Genomic DNA, 23418 nt, shown 5'->3' on the forward strand with positions numbered 1-23418 from the left:
TTAAGATTGGTTGTTTTGTTGAAGTGAGAGTAAAAGAGAGGTCGAATAAGATTGATGTGTGGTTTGTCGAGAGATTAAGAGGAATATGAAAAAGTGTGAGTCACAATATTAAGGTCAATGGGTGGTTTTCTAAGGGGATAAAGAGACATATGAATGGATAAAGAGACATGAAAAAGTGTGAGTCACAAGATGAGGGTCAGTTGGGGGTTAATTGTTGGGTTTTGATGATGGATAAGAGGTGTGTGATCAATTGAGATTGGTTGTTGATTTGTTTAAGTGAGAGTAAAAGAGAGATCGACTAAAATTGGTGAGTGATTTGTCAAGGGATAAAGAGGCATATGAAAAAGTGTGAGTCACAAGGTTATGATCAATGAGTCGTTTGTCGAGAGGATAAAGAGACATGTGAGAAAATATGAGTCACAAGATGAGGGTCAATTGGGGGGTTAGTTGTTAAGTTTGATTATAGATAAGAGGTGTGCCATTAATTGAGGTCGACTAAGATTGGTTGGTGGTTTGCCGAGAAAATAAAAGAGGCATATGAAAAATTATGAGTCACAAAATGAGGGTCAATTAAGGGTTAAGTGGGTGCCAAGAGATAAAATATATGTGATATTAAGTTTAAAATAAACTTAATTTTTACAAACTAAAACAAATTTTTAATTAATTTAATTTGAATAATATTAATTTTCTAAAATATTTATAAATAAATAATATTTTGTATATATTCTTATCCGTGTAAATGCACATGATTAATACTAGTTTTCATTAATAATGACTAAAAAACTAGTTTTCACCCATTAAAAAAATATGTTATTCAAATTAATTAAAAATATGATAAAATCTTATAATTATAATAGAATATTACGGTTCTATCTTAAGCCCATTAAAATTTTGTTATACAAATTTAATTTTAGAATACGATAAAATCTTATAATTATAATAAAATATTACTGTTCTCTTAGGGAGTCAATCTTAAGCAAATATTAAGACTTCAACAATTTGTGGAGTAAGTGAACTCTTAAATGACTTTTAAGATTCTCTATCAGTCATAAATTCTAACTCTAAATGAACTCTAGTAGAGAACAAAAGTGCTAGTATATCACGGACTATTTGTGAAAGGATAAGAAACCTATGAAAATCTGTTTTTTACCATCCCAAATATATGAAATCCATTTACATCTTTCTTAATATTTTAAATATTTGTCCAATTTTGATTTTCTTTCTTCACATAATATTCACCTCTTGTACTTTTATAGCGCAACATTACGATGTCTTCCATTCAAGTTGGTTGGGACAACAATTCACTTAAGTGAATTGAACTTTTTTATTTGTATCACTAAATGGATTCAATTTATCTTTATATGCATGGTACAATCCAAACCTATTTACTTGCGTGCTTATTTTAACCCTATTTTTTCTACCATATATTTCTTTTAAAACAAATATGATATAATCCATCTTTTAATGGGATGATTGATAGCGGATATAGACATCAACTTTTCGTTTTTCTTTATCTCTTCAATACTTTTTTTTTTGTCATTTCGTATATATAGATTGTTTTTACAATATGGAGTGAACCTAACTAATCTCATTAAAAAAAATATATTACAAATCATGTATGTAGAACCTGATTCTCTTATATTAAGCTCACAAAAATGTTTCAACATAAAACAAAAACGCTCGAGTCTAAGCCCAAGGACAAAATATTTAAACAAAGTCATCTCTATCAGTTTAAATATCTATCGACTGCCCTTTCAAATTTGAGCAGTGTTCGTCATCAAATAAATAGAATTCTAATGAGTTGATACATCTAAACAAAGTTATCTCTTTCATTTTAAAAAGTCTTAATGAAGATTGATGCACGTACCGTACCTCTCCTCTAATATGACTAAAAGAATTATCTAATTTCTTCAAATCATCGTTAACTATTAAGTTCACAATGTGGGAAATATATTGTATTTACAACAATTTTATTTGCAAAATGCTAGTTTTCCAATTTATAAAAGTTTGTTTCAAGTAAATCATTGTAATATCATTGAAACTAGTATGGTTGATAACTAATAAAAATATATTTTATCAGTTCGTCAACCAATCAATATTTTTCTCTCTTGTTTTCTAGTTGATTCACTAAAGTGACTTGAAATCGGACAAAATATTAATATTTTTTTGCTTAACGTCCAATCATGATCAGTGATACATAAATAATTTACTTTATAACCAAAGTTTAAATATTTGTCGTAACGAAAACCCTATGATCACTATCACTATTCTTGAAATAAGTCGTGAGTCTTAAATTTTCAATCGTATACAAATTGTAACAATATCTAAAAATTATTCATTAAATGGAATACAAAACTTAAGACAAATATGACATAATTAAATATCTAAATCATAGGAAGAATTCTATAATCATAGGAGCTCGTCATTACAATATAATCTTAATCGAATTTCTAAGAACCTATTTTTCTTGTATTTAGACCCATCTCTCTTAAAGGATTTGTTAGGAAATTAAATGTTGTTTTTGTTCTATATTTTTATACTGCAATATTGCAATATACACCTTCTTACAATGTATGCACCTAACCATCCAATTTCCACATTATTTTTAAACCTATCGAAATGTATCCACATATCTATCTTAGTTTCATTTTTGTTTACTCATCTCTATAATATTTATCGACTCTTTTATGTGTGACATCTTAGTTATTAGAATTGTAAATCTTAAATTTAATTTTTAGTATGTAAAAAAAAAAAAAAAGGACAATAATAAAATTGTAATTTTAACCTCATCATTTGAGCTCAAGACATTTGCAAATATTATATTCAACAAATCATGAACATTAATTCATCATTCATTAGCATCATTTAAGCATATGTTAGAAGGATATATCATATGAACTAATTAGTAATTAAGCATAAATATTCTTAGGTTGTCACTAACAATAATATAATTCTCTTTTTACATGTTTACCTTTTAAGGAAATTTACTGCAAATTCATGAAGTCATTTATGTTTTTACACTTTTGTCTTTTTATTGATACAAGATAATGCAACGGCACCATGACTAATGCCTATCATCATATAACTTTTGAGAGTAAACATTGATCTATGAAAAAATTATGTAATCACGATGAAGATAAAGTGAACTTCAAATATAATTTAAAATATATATATACAAAGATCAAGCTCATTATTATAAGTATCTACTAGTTACCAAATTTGATCTACTTTTGACTAATTAGTAGGTCACATAATTGAACATGCATGTTACTACGAGTTTAGTTCAGATATATTAACTAGTATCATTAAGTCATAATACGGTAAACGAGATAACTATGATTTTGTAAATCAAATCTAAATAAATTGAACTCTAAAATTTCTGAAAATTAATTATTATTCAATTAAAACTGTAAGAGCACCCCCACCCTCTACCAAACAAAAATAAATTAGTAAATACTTTGATTTGATCTATACACAATTCATTTCTTTAGAAAAATATAGATTCCACAATCTCCTAGAGTTAGGTTTACATATCATGATTGTCATATATCATAACTGAAAATTACACAAAGAATCACATAAAGTTTAGAAATCACTAGCCTAATTTAGAACAAGAGTCGGTTCTTCGTCGTAGAAGAAAAGATGAAGGTCGAAGATCACAGTAGTCATCATCTTAGTAGAAAAGAGGATGACAAAGTGAAGAATGTGGAAGAAAGGAAGTTCCTAGATAATGCAGGCTGAGCATATTGGAGAATAAAGAGAGGTGAGAATTAAATTAACGTTATTATATTTGAGCAATCATAATCCAACCGAATTAAACTCCTCAGATCCAACCCAACCCAACCCAAATTTAACACTTAGCAAATTTATTATTTAAGTTTATGTTGGAATATTGTTCAACCCAAAATATGTTAATCCCTAATACTACCTAACCACAAATAAACTAAAAATAGTATAGAAACAAACAAATACAAGAATTAATAATAATAATATTATTATTATTAGACAACAATTACAGCAAATATAACTTTCACATTTTAGTTAATTTACAACCATGTTAGCACTAAGACTTGCTCAAACAGAAATCTCTCCCAAAGGTTGTGTATGTATTGTGTATGTATGTGGACGAGGAAACAAAAGTTTTTTGTGAACATGTCCGTTCTCACTTCACCTGCAAACAGGCCTCATATGTCCTTTTGAACCACACAACAGACAAGACGCCATCCGTTTCCACTTACAACTGTTAGTCAATAATAAGTTTAGAACATTAATTCATGCATGTACAAGTTTGAAACAATAAGGGTGCGTATATAACTGAAAATTATGTGTTAAAAGGTGAAACAAATATTGAATTAACCAAATCAAACACGGAACTAATGTCGGAAAATCAGGGTTAACGCTCTTAGTTAAGTTATCCATAGTTTACCGAATTCATAAATTATCAAGTTATGAACTAGTTACCTGTACATGGTTTGTGAATATAGATAGATAGAAGAAGCTAATGAGCTCCAGGTGCATCTGTCATGCTAATATTTAGACTGTTTCTCATTGTTCTTCTTCCAACTCCTCCAGCATTCCCCTTTTGCATCATCGCAACAAATTCCTGATAATCAATTTTCCCATCCTGTTTGAACAAGCAGAAAAATCAATATATATATCCATCTTCTTTAGAGTTGGAGAAAAACAAATCCCATCAATCAGCTTACATTGTCTTGATCAACTTCTTTGATAATATCCTCCAAAAAAACATCAGTCATGTTATGCTCTATACAAGCATGTTGAAGCTCATCAACTGTAATATAACCACTCCCATCCTTGTCAAAATATCCAAATGCAGCCATCAGATGCTCCTCACGCTCCAATTTGTTCAGATGAATTGTTGCTGCTATGAATTCTCCATAGTCAATTGTTCCGCTGTTGTCTACATCAGCCTGAATGGAACCACACGTTTGTTTTAACTACAAACTAAACTTGAATTAATTAAAATTGATGGAGAAAAATTAATTATCTTACTGCATCCATTAGGTCACGGATTTCTGTGTCCTTTAAGGTTGATCCATATCTTCTTAATCCAGCCTTAAGTTCGTCAAATGTGATGGCACCACTATTATCAGTATCCATTGATATAAACATCTCTCTCAAACCAGCAATCTCTTCTTCTGACAGACGTTCAGCAATAACCTGCTCCTCCAACAAAACAAAACCCGTACGTTTGTCACAATTACATTGAAAAATAGCCAAAGTAAAAAGTGAGTTTTTTTGTATTTGGTATGGAAAATGCTATTGAATTAGATATATCTTCATTTGGTAAATTGTTTTTATCCATTTCTCATTTTTGTTTTTTTTACCACTTTACCCTTACTAAAAAGAGGGTTGGGAGTTCGGAAATAATGACAAGAGGCTTAGCACAAATCACATTTTCTGTTTTGATTTTTTTGACTTAAGATCGTTTGGAAGAATGGGACTAAAATTGGGCTAGATTTTTGGATTGTGGTTCAGAACTTTTTGGAGAATACAATTTTCAGCCAAATATAGATTTTTTGTTTTTGTTTTTTCATCGCAATGATAAATTCGCATAATGAAACAAATATCATTTAAACTTCATAATAATAGAATAGACATACACGTAAAGCCATCTTCTTTAGCTTATTCATTGCAGAGAATTGCTTGAGACGAGAAAGCACAGCAGGATCCAAGGCTCTATCAGGGGCAACTCCATTTTCACAGATCCAAGGATGACCTACATCGTTCATTCTACTATTAAGACGGGTCAAACAGTGATATAAAGAAAAAGTAAAACAGTAAAAGAACTAATAGACATACATAGAACTTGATGTGCAGTTAACCGTTGAGATGGTTTGGAGCATAGGGTCCCTCTTATTAAATCCTTTGCACTTTCAGATATGAGAGGCCACGGGTCAGACTCAAAGTCAATGTGCCCTTTCAGAACTGCGTCAAATATTCCCTGTTGTGTTTCTGAATGATGAAAAGAAGAAGTGTTGAAAAACAAACAAACAAACAAATCTAAGGTGAAAAGGTAAAATGGGTAAAAATGATACCAGCCCAGAATGGTGGTACACCACTTAGTAGTATGTAAAGTATAACTCCTGCAGTCCAGACATCTGCTTCTGGTCCATAGTGTTTCAAGAGTACCTCTGGAGCAACATAGTATGGACTTCCAACAACATCCTTAAAAACTTGACCTGCCAACATTAAAAATACTAAGTTTAGAAAAGTAATTGGTTTGAATGATGGACAAGATAGAAAGAGATGAATTTAAAGAAGGGAAAAGAGGGAAATTGACCTGGCTTAAAGAAAACGGAAAGTCCAAAATCGATGGCTTTGAGATTAAAGTCATCATCCCTGTTAACGAGAAGAAAGTTTTCAGGCTTGAGATCTCTATGCATAACTCCAAGCGAGTGGCATGCCTGGACAACCCCAGCAATAATCTTGGTCAATTGAGCCGCTCTTCTCTCGCTGTAATGTCCCCTTTGAATAATACGGTCAAACAATTCACCCCCAGCACAAAGCTCCATTACGATATGAACATACAGAGGATCCTCATAAGCGCCCTTAATGGTAACGATGTTCGTGTGACCCGCTAAGTGGTGCATGATCTGAATCTCCCTCCTCACATCGTCGACGTCGTCTTTTGAAATCAGTTTCCTCTTAGAAATAGATTTACACGCATATTCGACCCCTGTTGAAATCTCGGTGCATAAATAAGTGGTGCCGAATTGACCCTGACCTAGTTTACGACCTAGGGTGTAAATGTCACGAATGTTGGGGGTTTTGTGACCAAGAACGTAATAAGACTGGTTGTCGGTGCAACGCTTCATATCAGAAAAGGTGAAATTGGGGGAGAAGTCTCGAGAAATGAATTGCTTGGTTTGACTGGGCGAGCTGGTAGGAGAATAGTTTGAGTGGCTAGTGGTATTGTTGCGTTTGGAAACGGGTTGTTCTTCGGGCAGATTGTAGCCCTGGATATTCTTCTCTCCAAAAGATCCCCGGCATGAGTTTCCCATCAAACAACGATTGACGACCGCTTCTTATCTTCTTCTTCCTCCTAGTCAGTTATTTTCTCTCATTCATTCATTCAATCAATCATTCATCCGCCGCTGCGATTTCTCGTTCTGTGAAAATTCATGAGGATCAATCAGAGGAGGCATGTTTAATCATATAATAATAATAGATTGGTTAAGATATATTACTATTTATGATCGAGAAGCAGCAGCGGCAGCAGCATAAGCATGGTTAAGATCACGTTTGAAGATGATGATGAGGCTGAACTTTCTTTCTTTCTTCTTCTTTGTTCCCACAATTAACAATGAAAGGAGAAGGAAGGGTGGTCAAGAATTGAATTTTGACGAGTGATGATCAGCTGCTTGCCTCTTCTCTCTTCCTACCTATTATTTTACCTTTTCTGTTATTAATTATTTTGTCTTTATCACCATCACTTTCAACCATCATTATCCTACAGCTTCCACCCAAAATAGAACAACATTGTCTAAATTCTAGGGTTAGTTTGATTCCTTACTTGTTCCATCCAAAATATTCAATTTAAATAATGTCGAGGAGAGCGACACTGAAGCAGCGACTCCCCCATCGACCCCAACCTGACAAGGTTGTGGAAAAAATAAGTCAAAGTGGAAAAAAATTATCAAGTAAAAAGTTAAAGAAAAAGTTTATATCCCGAACATGACCATATTCGGGAATATTTTGTCCCGTTTCTATCCCGAACATCAATGTTCGGAAGCTTTCTATCCTGAACATGACCATGCTCGGGAATTGTTTATCTCAAACATATTTTTTCTATAACTTTCTCTCTAACTTTTTACATGATAAAAAATTGTTTTTTCCACCTTGACTTATTTTTGACTTATTTTTTCAGTGGTTGTCACAGAGTCGGATCTGTGTTCGATAAGGCAATAAAAAATGGGTCATTTTGCTGTCGTAAAATTCAATATATATATAAACTAGAAACAATATGTCATGTCAATGAAAAGACAAAAGTTAACAATATTTGAAATAACTAAATAAATATCACTCGTTTAGATGTTTTAAAGGTATAAATATTAATCAAATCGGTATGATCTAATTGACGGACTATTTCTTTCTCAATCGACAGCATTACTAGCCCATTTAGTCTATCATGTGAAATTGTTGATCGAAGATAATTCTTGATTAATTTTAACTTTGAGAAACTTGTTTCTGTCGATGCAACTATTACTAGTATGGTTAACAAAATCTTATAGATAATGTAAGTATTTAAGAATAAACCATTCAGTTTTTCCAGACATTGTAGAATATCAATTGCTCTTTTTTCATTTGTTAAATAACATCTCACGACCAGTAACTCTGAATAAAATTCATCACCATTAATGTTTGAACGTCCATCGTGACTCAAAAATTGTTGAAGCTTCATACAATTGGTACTAATATGGTTAACAAAATTTTATAGGTAATGTAAGTATTTGGGAATAAACCATTCAATTTTACCAGACATTGTAGCATGTTAATTACTCTTTTTTTATTTGTTAAATAGCATCTCACGACCAACAACTCTAAATACAATTCATCACCATTAATGTCTGAACTTCCATCGTGACTCAAAAATTGTTGAAGCTTCACACAAGACTTCATCAAACTAGTTAAAAGCTCACGTTTTAACTCTCCAAATTCAATAAAACCCAAAAATTTCTTGATATTGTTTAAATTGTTTAAACCGAATTTGAAGCGAATATCGAGCTTGATCAATTATAAACAAAAATATTTAACTCTAAAAGACTCTTCACCAGATTGTGTCACATCATCATTGTCACTTTCATCAAATTATTTTTTCTTCAAATGATGCATTTTTCTCAAAATTTAGGTTAAATCCCCATTTCACTTGCCATTTGTATAGCTTCATTAATGGCACTAACAAGTCCCTCTTCTCTAAACTCATCAATATTCCATATCTTCAAATTGTATAAACTTACTCATAACATTTATTGCGTGTAACAAGCTGTTATACCATATTACCATTCCAAGCAAGAACTCAAAACTCTTAAGATCATATAGTGCTAAGGTTTCAGTGTCACTTTAAGCTTTAGAATCTTCCACAACTTCCGCCAAGTCAAGTAAAGCGTCTCTTATATGTACAATTTGCTCTTTTATAGTTTTTACACTCTTAACATGACTTTTCCAACGGGTATGTGACAATGGCTTAACAGTCAAACTAGATCCTTTATCTTTAAAAAAATTTCCATCTCTTAATAGAGGAAGAGAACAATGTATATATGTGTTGCACCACTCCAAAGAAGGACTTGCCTTTAGGAACATTCCACCATATCAACTAATGTCAAATTAAGACTATGACAACCACATGGTGTGTAAAAAGCTCTAAAATTTATTTCAAGCAATTTTTTGTACATCTTTGTTTCTTTCACTCATATTAGACTCATCGTTGTACCCATGTCTTCTTACGTCATTAATGTCAAGCCCAACTTTAGAAGTTCACTTGATAACTCAAGACTTGATGTGTTATCCATCTTCAAAAACTCAACCCAATATTCTTATACTTTTGGTGTATCTGTCGAATCATCCACGCATCGTAGCACTAGAGACATTTGTTCTTGATGACTCGAGTCTAGAGTACAATGAAGTATTAATGAAAAATATTATGTTATAATTGATAAAAAATAATTATATATTTTATTTTTAAAAAATAAATATTAATACTACAATTCAAAATTTAGAAGAATAAATTTGTATGGGAGAATTACAAATTTACACTAAGAAATATAGGATTTGAAATTACATATTTTTAATGCTTAGTTTAATAGATTTATTTTCCAACATATAGGCTGAAATTGTTGAGGTGCATCTAATTTATACTTATTCATAATTGCAACATATAACTACTTAAACAGGGAATAAAATATAATTTGTGATTTTCTGACTTTTTCAAGTAAAAATTCATTTCTTATTTAATAAAATAGATGTGTTTCCAAAATAATTACTTCCATCCATATATAAATATCAAATATAGAGGGATCCTTGTACCAGAAAAATATAATGTATATATAAAAACAAACTATAACTTGTCATATTTACAAATTATATATATATATTCTACCAAGTAGCACAGGTTAAGGTCAAATTTGATTCAACAAATTTTCAACTAGTTCTCTTAATTCAATATATATATATATATATTTCGTGCATGTCACAAAAAAAAAAAAAAAAAAAATAATGTGCTGTAGTTGGACACTTATAATTAAAACAAAAATATTTAATTCTTTAAATTAGTTGACATAGATTAGTCACAAATTCAACTACATTTTTATAATGAATGAACATGTATTTGTTTATCAAAAAAATTAATTTGACTTTGTATTGAGACCAATTAATAATGGTAAATTTATTTTTAAAATAATAATTTTTATTTTGAAACAATATTAAATAACAAGAATTGTGTATATCAAATTAAAGGTTAAATTTTATTAATTGTCTTAAATTAATGTAAATGCTATTAACTTATACTTGTATGAGTCTCACTAAAATTTTTAACTAAAAATTAATATAAATTAGTGCGACACAAAGTTAATTGTAATTTGTGTTGGGTTAGTTGTTTAGATAAATTTAAATTCGATCATATTACGTCGGTTAGTTAGGAGGGATGGTCTAAGAATTAGAGTTGTGATTAGTTTTAAAAAAATTACAGAAGAAACAAGTGCACAAAAAAAATATAAATATAAAAAAAATCGCTGAACCATTTTAACATGAACATAGATCCTTCATTGAATATAGATCTATTAAGATTAACTAGCATTTAGCCCGTGCATTTGCACGATTAATAATATAAAAACCGTGAAAAAAAATTACGAATAACATTTTTTATTTTATTTTTAACCGTTTTAAGTTTATGGGTGAGTCAACCCACAAACCCAATTATCAATTTACTCAACATCATTATATATTAGTTAGTTAAAAAGTTGAACTTATATTAATATTAAAACGTCCCGCGTTTATCAAAATTGGTGTTGAATTTAAAATATAAAGTCTTTATAGCCTAGTTGGTTAAAAAGTTGTACTTGTTTTGTTAGGTTGCAAGTTCAAAACATACCTCTAGCATTTTTAATTTTATTTTTAACCGTTTTAAATTTAAAAACGGGTCAACCCACAATCCGACCCAAGTATCCAAATTAACCACAGCTCTCGACCGTAATCCGGACACTTTAAAAATTAAGCATCATTATATATATATATATATATATATAGATTAGTTAGTTAAAAAGTTGAACTTATATTAATATTAAAACGTCCCGCGTTTATCAAATTTGGTGTTGAATTTAAAATATAAAGTCTTTGTAGCTTAGTTGGTTAAAGAGTTGTACACATACCTCTAGCATTTTTAATTTTATTTTTAACCGTTTTAAATTTAAAAACGGGTCAACCCACAATCCGACCCAAGTATCCAAATTAACCACAACTCTCGACCCTATATATATATTATATATATATATATAATATGAGTAATGATAGGGAACGCGAATTTTGGGCCGCGAAAGTCCGCGAAAATGGAATATTCTCATAAAACACCGAATATTCTATCTTCTTTTATTAATTAATTTCTCTCTCCTCTTAATAATTAATTTCTCTCTTCTTATTAATTAATTTCTCTCTCTTTACAAAATTAATTAATTTATCTTTATTTCTCTCTCACTAATCAATTAATTTAATTTATTTAAACCATAATCTCTAAACCCTAAATTCTAAACTCTAAATCTTAAACCATAATTAATATCTTTTATCTATATTATATTTAGTTATTTAGTTGAATTATGAATTTATCAAAGAAATGAGTGAAAAAAATTTCGTGAGAATAGAAATATTAGATAAACATTTATAAGTAATAAAACTAAAAAAATAATAAGAAAAAGAAAAAATGAATGACAGTTTAGGGTTTAAGATTTAAGATTTAGATTTTAGAGTTTAGAATTTAGGGTTTAGGATTTAGAATTTATGGGTTAGAGGTTAGGGTTTAGCGAAGAAAAAAGAAATTAATAAATAAAGTGATGAAAAAGTCATAAAATAAAATTAATAAAAAAAATAAAATAAATAATTAATAAAGAAAATAAAAGAGATAATTAATCGGTTGGAAAAATAAAAAAAAATTAATTAGTAAATACATCCCAATATTTTTTATTCAAAAATATTATTACAATATTTAATGTGAGATATTATTTTTAATTCTAGTGAGTTATGATATTTAATAAAAATAAAAAATAAATAAGAAACGAGAAAAAAAATATAATTATTATTTATATATTTATAATTTAAAAAATATTTTTAATATTTATTAATAAAAAAACTTAATATCTACCGAGAAAATAGATTAATAAATTGGAAAAAGAAAATAATAAATTAATTAATAATCGAGATAAATTAATTAATAGAGGAAATAAATTAATTAATAGAGGAAATAAATTAATTAGTGGGAGAGAAGAGGAAAAATAATTAATGAAAGAGACGAGAGATAAATGAGAGTGAGAGAAATAAATTAACAAGAGAGGAGAGAATATTCTATTATTAAACAGAATATCCAATATTCGCGGAGGACTTTCGCGGCCCCAAATTCGCGTTCCCTATCCTTACTCATAATATATATATATATATATATATATATATATATATATATATATATATATATAATTATAATATATATATATATATAATATAATATAATTATATTATATATATATATATATAATTATATATATATATATATATTATATATATATATATATATATATATATATATATATATTATATATATATATGAGTATGAATATATATATATATATATATATATTATATATATATGAGTATGAATTTGATAATTTTTTTAAATATTTGAACCTAAATATCTAATGATTCGGTATGATATTGGAAACTAATTTTAAAATAAATATTTTTTTTTTATGTTGACAGTAACATTTTGAATAATACTTTTCTAAAATAAATTTTGGACTAAATAAATGTGACAATAAAAATATATCTATGTTTTTTTTAGCTGATAAAATAAATGAATATTTATAAAATTTGTAACAGTGAAAAAACAACTTAAAAAAATTATTTTTGTTTTCAGTTTATAAAAAAAATAATTCATGTACATCAATCAATATATTAGGCCGGTCAGAATTCAATTACTTAATTGGAAAAATCTTATATCCAATCATAGTATTTCAATTTTATTATATCAACTCTATATTTAGTCTTGCATTGTTCGTATATTTTTTTCATTTCGAATAAATCAATCTAAAAAATAACTGGATCCAATAAGTTTGGATGTTCATCTCTATTCAGCCTCATATTCTTATAAAAAAAAAAATTGCATATGTTTGAATGAAACTAAACATGAAGTCCCAATTTCAATATTTTGTTAAACTTTATTTCCTTATTAAATGAATTATGACCTTTATATTCCATCTTTTTTCTTCTTTCTTTTTGTTTTTATGTAAATAAGGTAAACATTATAAAGATTCTTAATATAGGTTAATCAAAGCTATTTTATAAGCTCCAATAGAATTAGTGACGGATCTATGTAGGGCTCGGATGACGGAGCGCACCCATATATATTTTTTATTTTTTTAGGGTAAAAATGTGACACCCCTAATTTTTTAAAAATTATTAATATAATTCAATGTTTGTTTATCTAATTATGAAAAGTGGTAAAACTTACATTTTTCATTTGTTTTATCAAAAAACTTATTGTTATCTTTTTAAGCTATTCCAAATTTTTTTAAGCCCACTCAACTTTAAATTATGTATCCGTCATTAAATAGAATATTTGTAAGGCCCTGCAAAAGAGGATAATGGAAACTTGATCTCTATTATTGATAATCCACAGGCCTTAGCTAAACACTTGATTTTGGCTTATTGAAGACTTTTACAATTGTGAAGTCAACCTCAATAGTAACATGCTGAAGGCTTGAAAGTTGCAAAAAAAAAAAAATCCAAATGTATGTTTGTTCCTAACAAAATGAATGGTCCATGCAAATAGTGGAAAAAGAAGTGAGAAAAAAATGAGTTTCACTAATATTGAATTTGATTTGAAAAACAAATGGATTAATTGAACAAAATATCTTGAAAATTAGTGGTTGACTTGGTTTAGTAAATGACTACCATTTGAATTGATGAAGTTCTTGAGGATATCAATTACATGTTTTGAGACCAATTTTCTTGGAGGAATTTGGCCATAGACCTGAGGTATAATATAGTCGTCTTCAATGGTCAACAACTTACATAAATTTTGTGAGAGAAGATTGGAGAATATGATTTGGTGATCATCATGCAATACCAAAGAAAATTATTTGTTTAAAGGTCTTTTATCTTTTGATGTTTGCAAAATTTTATAGTTTAAGATTGAAGATTATCATTGATTTCATGTAGTTCAATGCAATTATAACTTTAAATAGCATCAAAGTAATTTTATATCTTTTAATTGATCCATATTGCTTTGATGAAGATTGATCCAATAAAATTTTGGCAAGCCAAGTTGTTTACAAATTTGTGGGATACATATTTTGATTATAAAAATATGAGCTGTTCTTTCTAGTGAAGCATCTCAGTTCAATTCTTTTTTATACATTAAAGTTATAGATATGTGTAACATCTAATTGGTTATAATTAATATTAAACAAATGTATAATAATTGATAAATTATTGACTAAAGGAATATAACCAATAAACAAATAAACATAAAAAGTAGTTTCAAATAGAGAGAAAAGCTTATGGAAATCCAAATCATCAAAACTCATAAAATCCCATGTTTTATTTTAAACTAGTGTGTTGAAATCATATTTTATTGTTGGAAAGAAGATGTCATATCCACCATCACACTTCAACTGTTCTTATATTTTTGAAATTCAAAATAGGATATATATAAACATTCAATAAACAAATTTATAAGGTATGAAAACTTAATCATCTAACTCAAGGTTAGATAGGCATGTCTATTTTAAGGATAATTAGCATTCACTTCACCAAACCTCAATTTGTTTTTGTTAACTAGCTATCTTAGTAAATAATAATTTATTAGATAACTTCTACATTAAAAGAAAATATATATTAATCATTATGGATACACATGGGTCAAGATACCAATCATATAATTAAAATGACTAATATATATGACTAATATTGAGGAGTCTTTTTATATATATATATATATAAAAGAGCATCTGATATAGAGACAAATTGTAACCAAGTACATGAATGAGAGTATGGGTATAATTGTGGAGAGACAAATGAGACAGTTCAGATCTTCTGCTACCGATTGCCGTGTTCCCCTGTGGCGGACCAATCAGATTGCAGCATTATTAATTTAATAATAAATCAATCTGGGCAGGAGACGGAGGGAGGGAGAATCCGGAATCCGGGTTTAGGCCCGGGTTCACACCAGACGCCGTTAACGGAAGCGCCCGTTAACGCCAGGAAATAATATAATATTCAGATAATACCCAGATAAGATATCTTCGCTCTGATCTACACGCCCGTTGCCATGACCCTCATGTAAACCCCGCATACCCACCCATGAGAAGAACGCCTGCCGTTCGTGAAAATACACTTACACTTCCATGTAAAGACCGAATTGACAGTCAGATTTTCTTTACGTTTATTAAATATTAATTTAATTTATTAAATAACACAGGCAGCGATATAATATTCGCTTCAAGTAATTCAATCTTTTATTTTCTTGGATTTTTTATTTAATTTTTTTATTGAATTTGTTTTTTCCTCGAGACTCTCTGGAGCGAAGATATATTTGCTTCAATTAATTTTAATAAAAACCCCATGTAAAACCCCCCTACCCACACATGTAAAGACCGCTTGACTACCATGTAAAGACACTTACCCGTTTATGTGAAGACCAAAATGACATGGATTTTATATTTCCGTTTATTCAATATTAATTCAATTAATTGAAGATGACATGCAGAAACCGAACAAATCTTCGCCTCAATTACCGGCTAGTTATATTTTCCTATTTTTTTTTAATTTTTTTTTTCCTGGAGACTCTCTGGAGCGAAGATATATTTGCTTCAATTAATTTTACTAAAAACATCATGTAAACCCCCCAACCCACCCATGAGAAGACCGCCTGCCTGCCATGGAAAGACACTTACCCGTCCATGTGAAGACCAAAATTACATGGATTTTATATTTCCGTTTATTAAATATTAATTCAATTAATTGAAGATGACATGCAGCAACCGAACAAATCTTCGCCTCAATTACTTTTCTATTTTTTTCCTTTTTTTTTTATTTCATTTTTTTTGGCTGGAGACCTTAATGAGCGAAGATATATTTGCTTCCATTAATTCTAATTAAAAACTCATGTAAAACCCCCCTACCCACCCATGAGAAGACCGCTTGCCTACCATGTAAAAACATTTACCCGTGTATGTAAAGACCCAAATGACATGGATTTTATATTTCCGATTATTAAAAATTAATTCAATTAATTGTAGATGACATGCAGCAACCGAACAAATCTTCGCTTCAATTCCTTGGCTATATTTTATTTTTTTTTCCGTTTATTAATAAATGTTAATGTAATTAATTTTAATTGAAAATCAGTAAACGACCAAATATTCGCTTGAATTTTGTATTTCGAGTAGACGATTGAAAGCGAAGATTTCTTATTTTCAAATAATTTTAGCCTGACGTTCATGTAAAACAACCTCCCCTCACATGAGAAGCCAACTTGCCTGTCATGTAAATTCACTAACCCGTGCATTTACATTCCACGAATAAATCTTCGCTTCTATGAATAGTTTTTATTTTACATATATTTTTATCATTTTTTTATGAATTTAGGATATCGAACGAATATTTATTCGCTTCCATGACTAGTTGATATAATTTCAATTTCCCGCTACAAGCCGACTATCCCTCAATTTCATTTTCATAAGCAACTGTTCATATTCTTCTCTCTCTATCTCCCGGCGATAATCCAAACACTGAACGTCGAAACCCTAGATATTTCGTTTATACTACAAGGATTTCTTCTGAACATGTCGGGTAACCAAGGCAACAACATGGAAGTGGATCATCCCATCGACTCCCGAGAGGTCGTCTTGCAAGTTTGTAGGAGCATAACCGAAAACGAAACTGCACCCACTCCGGCATCCAACGTCAATCCCAGCACTAAACCAGAGAGGTATGTTCATCTTATTGTGTTTATACTAATTTTACACATGTTTATTAAATTTATTTCGTATAATACTGATTTATGCTATCCCACCAAAATTAATGACTTCGAGGACCTATGAAAGGAAGAGGAAGAGAAATCCGAAGACGAATACTAAGTCGTCGATGACTGCTGAATCAGTTTCCACAGTTGCTGTCGAAGCTACTGATGTTGCTGCAGGTACTGATGAGATTTTACCACCACCTTTTCCCCCTAAAAAAAAAACCAAATGTTATTCCTACCTCCACTCCAACAGTCGATGAAGAGTTACCAGAACCACCCCCAGAAACCACTAATATTTCTCCGTCTACTACCCCATTCGATGAAGAGTTTCCCCCATCTCCCCAAAACACCAAAACCCGCAAGAAACGTAAACTGACATTTCTAACCAGATCATCACCTCATGGCCTCGCTCAACTCATTCCTCAATTGAGCGTAGAACAGAGGGAAGCCGTGAAGGAAATCGGGTTTGGTTCTCTTCTTACAATGGGCGTCTCCAAGTGCCTGGCTCATTTTTCCAGACACGTAGTCCAATGTTTTGACCCGGATAAGAGTTCTCTGGTATTGGCCAACGGTGATGAGATCTGTATCGATGAAGATCTCGTACAGCTCGTGATGAACCTCCCTAGAGGGGCAATGAACGTAGTCGAGTCCGTTGGGTTGGACAAGACTAAGGACCCTGATTATTTTAATTTCTTGAGGGATTGGAAGACCAGATGGACCGGGGAAGACTCAAAAGCTCCCGAAACACTTTCTATGATCCCCAAGATATTAAGTAACACAAGTGCAGACAACGATTTCAAAATAGACTTCGTTGTCTTTGTTGTCTCTAGTTTTTTATGTCCTGTTCAAAATTCACGAGCCAGGTAAACATGTATTCAAACCTATTATATATCTAATTGTATCTTTGAATACTGACAAATGTATTTTTTTCATTTCAGGTTCAAAATTCTCAAATCCTTAATGGAGGTTGATAACATAAAGGAACTGAACTGGTGCCACTTTACACTACAACGATTGGTTGACAGTGTAAGAAGTTGGCAAGAAAAAGCAAGTAAAGATAAAAATCCATATTTCGATGGACCTATAACCCTTTTATCGGTAAGTATTGTTGCCTCTCTTATATATGATTTATAGATATGTAATATTTTCTAACATGTTTCCCACTCCTTTACTCCAGATTTGCTACCTAGATGGTGTTTTTGTGGAAGGTGAACGTATCCCCTACGAGAGAAAATTTCCAATTATCTCCTGTTGGGATGACGTCAGCGTGTTAGAGTTTACCAACTTAGAAGGTCGTGCCGGTGGTTTTGGGCTGGGCAGGGCAAGGGCGCGCGTAGCAGTTGGACAACCCGAGAATCCAGTTGACTCGGTTGAAGTAAAAGAAGACGATAATGAGGTATGTGGAAACAATAAATTGACTCCCATTGTTCATTATTATCCTGTTTACAAGATTAATGAAGTCTGTTTTTCATAATGTACAGTTGTTGACCTCCAAAATCCTGCAAACTTTTAAAGATACAGCCGAACAGCTGAATTACCTATCCGGGGAGTTGGAGAAACGCAACATCGATCCGAAGCCCTTTTTTGAGGCCGGTTTCCTGAACCTCAGAGAGTCTGAAGGGTTCATGAAACACTTGAAGGTGGTGTTCGATGGTCCGGTTCATGTAGGTGTGGAAGATCCTACAAGGGAGGCACTTGTGGACACTTTACCGTGTGCGGGCTTGAAAGTCATTAGTCCCCGGGTTGATTACACATGTGAGACTGCATTGGAGGACCATGCAGACAATCCAACAACACGGGTTGAACCGAATGATTTAGAGGATGCAGTTATGCCCCATCAAGAAAATCGTTCAGATCAGGTGGAACCGAATGATCTCGATGATGCAGTTCTGCACAATGAAGATCAGTCACTCCCTGTTCAAACGAAAGATGTTGAGGATGTAGGTCATGACATTGACGATGAATCACTCCTTGTTGAACAGGAAGTTGTACAGGCTGCATTTCAGCCCATTCAAGCCAAGTCACCCCCTTTTCAACCGGACGAACCTGAGGATGCAGTTATGCCCCCTGATGAAAATCGTTCGGATCACGTGGAACCGAATGATCTCGATGATGCAGTTCTGCACACTGAAGATCAGTCAGTCCCTGTTCAACTGAAAGATTTTGAGGATGTAGGTGTGGACATTGACGATGAATCACTCCTTGTTGAACTGGAAGATGTACAGGCTGCAGTTCAGCCCATTCAAGCCAAGTCACCCCCTTTTCAACCGGACGAACCTGAGGATACAGTTCTTCCCAACAAAGATGCCTCACCCCGTGTTGAACCAACTGATCATGATGGCGAAGTCAAGGAACCGGATGAGGTACCCCCAGTGCAGACACCCACTCTTGAAGACGATGATCAGGGTGAAGGCAAGCAACAGGTTGAGGGACCCAAATCTCATCATTTAGAACCGAATGATCATGGTGCAGGGAAGGAAAATGTTGAGGAACCCCAAGCTCAGTCTGTTGCACCAACTGATCAGGGTGAAGGCAAGCAACAGGTTGAGGCTTCTAAGGCGGTTGAATCTTCTGAAGATGAAGATGAAGGTGATGGGGGGGGGGGGGCGCATCAACATTAAAGAATATCCTAAGAGGAAGATCTCAAAAATTCCTGTGCACCTTCGATCCCCTTACATGCAACAGGTGGCTGATATGTTGGACCACAAAATAACCAACAAGGAACAGAGATTAGCCGATTTTGTGTTTGATGAAGACCTGCCTGGATCGTAAGTTATTTCGCATTGTTGTAGAAATTTTAAAAATGAAATTATTTAGTTATGGTCTTCTAAATGAATGTATTTTGCAGTGACGTTCTGTACGTAGGTGCACCTGGTAATATCACCCGTGAATTACTTCGTTCAATGAAAATGGGTCGCGAAATTTCGAGCGAAGTGATTGACGCTTGGTCCATAATTGTGCACTTCAAATGCCGTAGGTTGCCAAGGCATGAACCAAGAATAATTTGTTTCTCATCATGTTCACATGTAAGTGCATCTCTTTTTTTTTGCTATGTATTGTTTGATGTTCATGACTTTGATGCTCTGCCCTTATTTTGCAGGTTAATATGCAGCATGATGCCACGTTATTTTCCCAATCCATTGAAGAAGACATGAGAAACTACCAAGTCACAAAAAAGACCTCATCTTCGCTGACGTGGTCTGTACATATCCCTCAATTCCAAGTAAATAATATGCAATAATGTATTAAATGTTTGTGTTCTTTTTGCAGATATTCCTACCCGTTGTCGTTTCCCGACATTTCTTCCTTGTTTGTGTGAATATTAAGGACTCCAAAATCGTTGTACTAGACAACTCCGGCCGTCCTCATGGAATGAAAATTTTGGACAAGTATGTCACTTTGAGTAAACAACTCGATTGTTTTGTGAAATTCTTGTTAAGTCAAGGCATGGACAGAATGGCTGCCAAGGTTAAAAAATACAGGATAACGGCACCAAAGCTGGACTGGCAAGACAAAACAAACAAGACAGACTGTGGTGTATACTTAATGAGACATATGGAAACATATAGAGGAACGGCGAAGAATTGGTCTATTGACATCAACGAAAATAATGTAAGTGTTATACCATATCTAATTTTTAGTAGATGACATTGAACAATTTTAGATGTTCTTATACTTTCTCTTGTTCTTTTGAAGGCCGAAGAAGCTTTGAGTACGTTGAGGATTAAATATTTATACAGAATTCTTATGTCTGAGCACAATGTCAATAGGTTCAAGTTAAAGACTGCAATTAGATCAAGATATTAGGGATTTGTATGTCTTATACGGAATTATACTTGTACAGTAATTCTTATGTTTACACAGGTCAATTCACATTTTTTAATGTATGGATGTTTGATAGTGAATTATAACTTATAATGCAATTCAGATCTTAATGTATGGACTGCAATTCAGATGTTAATGTATGGAGTTATAATGTATTGATGTTTGATGTGTCTTCTTGTACCGATTTTTTTAAAATCATAAACGAGGATATTTTCTTAACTGTGTGTTTTAATATTCTTAAACGAAGATATATTGTCAACATCATGAAACTGAAAAACTTGCAACCGTAATATCTTCTTCACTGAAAATTTTGAAATTCATAAACGAAGATATCTTCTTATGTTAATTTTTGGTGAAATCCATATTTTGGAAATCCGAGACGAAGATATCTTCTTCACCATATGTTTTTAAATTCATAAACGAAGATATCCTCGCAACTATACATTTTGTAAATCATAAACGAAGATATCTTCTTATGTTAATTTTTGGTGCAATCCATATTTTTAATATCCGAGACGAAGATGTCTTCTTCACTATATGTTTGCCAATTCATAAACGAAGATATCCTCGCAACATGTAATGCACCTACCTGTGGTATGTATTGATTTCAATTCAAGAATGAAAACTCATTTATTAACTTCAACTACTACTGTATCAAGATCATCACTCTCATACCCTCACTCTCACTCTCACTCTCACATTACACTCTCACTCCTTCCCGAATCTCTATCTACCGTTGTCTTTCCTTCAGTCATTAAGCGTAAAACTCATAAGATGGATGTAGAGATGGACCCAGACATGCTGGTTTTATCGCAGCAACAACTGGAGCGATACTTAAGTCTGATCAACGATGACCCTGTCCCTTTTAGTGTCTATCATGTAGATGAGATTCTTCCTCTATTACGAATAAACGTTAACGACGGACTGATGGCCCACATGCAAAGCAGATGGGATACGGACTCTCGTTCTTTTGTTATTGGGGAAATGCACATATGCCCGACGCTAGAGGACTTTGCTTCAATCCTTAGGTGTGGTACAAATGCACTCATGATCTTGCCTGTCCATCAAGATCCTCATATGGCCGTCCACATTTGCGACAGCTTCTATGGATGTACAATGTTTGATGCTCTCTTGTTTACCCTCCAACATGGATTTCTGAATATGACAAACATAGACGAGTACATTTGGCGTGTCCAGGGAGCTGAGAGGACCATCAGCCACACACAAAGCAAACTGATCATGCTTGTGGTTCTGGCTCATTTTTTTTTATGTCCGGCTGCAGGACGCCGGCCTTCGGAAAGGCTCCTGCGTGTAGTTCCTGCACTGATGGGAAACGCCCCAAACCTGGCTAGCCTGGTACTTGCTGAGACATTACTTGGTCTTAACGAATTTGTTCCCGAGGAAAACAACTATTCTCGCCGTGGATCACCTTTGGTTCTATACCTCTGGTTGTTAGACAAGTTGCATTGGTTGCCCCGTCCTTCAATTCCCTACACTTCCTTTGCCAATCTACAAGTGCAAAGGGTCAATGGACTCGTGCCTCCGAATTTTATTTCGGATATTCACCCAATTAGGTTCATTGTTCCGTGGTATCTGTTTACTGAAATGATGTACGAGATGAGGGGTTCTCCATTCATCATTTTGTTGGGCCTTCAGGGAACTACCTCCTACTGCACAAGTGTCATATACAGACAATTTGGCCTACGGAATCCCCTACCTTCAAATGGAGACAATCCTCCGGAGGACTTCATGTTTACTCCTCAACATCTTTACTTAGAGTACGCATCAATAATTGAAAATTCTTTGACGGTTTTCATCCCCAACCGATGGATCAATGCTGTGAACGAAGCCATTCAGCTATACATTCCACCCGTCATCGAACATGAGGTCGTGTCGCTGACAGGACCGATAGACGAGTCATCCTCTCATGAATCAGACTAGAGCTTCATTTGTATTGTTGAACATCTATATTTTTGGTTAATCTGTGCAGTACTTATGTAAACGGATTATGGAATGTTTTTGTGTATTCATCAATATTATGAAGTTATGTTTGATTATAGTCTGAAGTTATATTTTACATTATGTAGTTCGTTTATTCTGTAGTGATATAAATCGACTCATTGTCGTTAGCTTTGATTCATTCTTTGATTGCAATTTGGATGTCATGATCAATTCAAAGTATAATGTAAAACAACTGATCTGTTCATGTAAACCCCTTCGATTGATCAATCGATTGGTTGCTCGCTTCCTTACACAATATCTATTCAGTAAATCGAACGGACATTTCTTCGCCTGTAAAACCCTTAAAAACGAAGATGATGTCGCATCCAATCTTTGAAGTTACATAT

The 23418-nt window shown here is 32.3% G+C and overlaps 1 protein-coding gene across 1 annotated transcript; it reads right to left on the bottom strand.

The window, feature by feature from the left end:
* Positions 1 to 3969: 3969 nt before the first annotated feature.
* On the bottom strand, positions 3970 to 7375 carry LOC124925726 (calcium-dependent protein kinase 26). Its single transcript, XM_047465803.1, has 9 exons — positions 7212 to 7375; positions 6305 to 7133; positions 6060 to 6203; positions 5824 to 5976; positions 5625 to 5740; positions 5014 to 5181; positions 4707 to 4931; positions 4462 to 4624; positions 3970 to 4240 (listed from the first exon to the last, which is right to left on the bottom strand). Exons 2-8 carry the CDS (start codon positions 7023 to 7025, stop codon positions 4499 to 4501), a joined length of 1653 nt encoding a protein of 550 aa, XP_047321759.1. The 5' UTR covers positions 7026 to 7133; positions 7212 to 7375; the 3' UTR covers positions 3970 to 4240; positions 4462 to 4498.
* Between the last annotated feature and the right edge of the window lie 16043 nt (positions 7376 to 23418).

Source organism: Impatiens glandulifera, chromosome 2 (genome assembly GCF_907164915.1).
Source record: "Impatiens glandulifera chromosome 2, dImpGla2.1, whole genome shotgun sequence".
Classification (NCBI taxonomy): Eukaryota; Viridiplantae; Streptophyta; class Magnoliopsida; order Ericales; family Balsaminaceae; genus Impatiens; species Impatiens glandulifera.

Bases quoted from the DNA above. Each gene is read 5' to 3' on its own strand.
- LOC124925726 (XM_047465803.1), bottom strand. From the start codon at position 7,025: ATGGGAAACTCATGCCGGGGATCTTTTGGAGAGAAGAATATCCAGGGC. The intron at 6,204-6,304 runs GTCAATTTCCCT...TAATGTTGGCAG, and splicing joins TTCCGTTTTCTTTAAGCCAG to GTCAAGTTTTTAAGGATGTT. The intron at 4,625-4,706 runs GTAAGCTGATTG...TTGTTCAAACAG, and splicing joins AAGAAGTTGATCAAGACAAT to GATGGGAAAATTGATTATCA.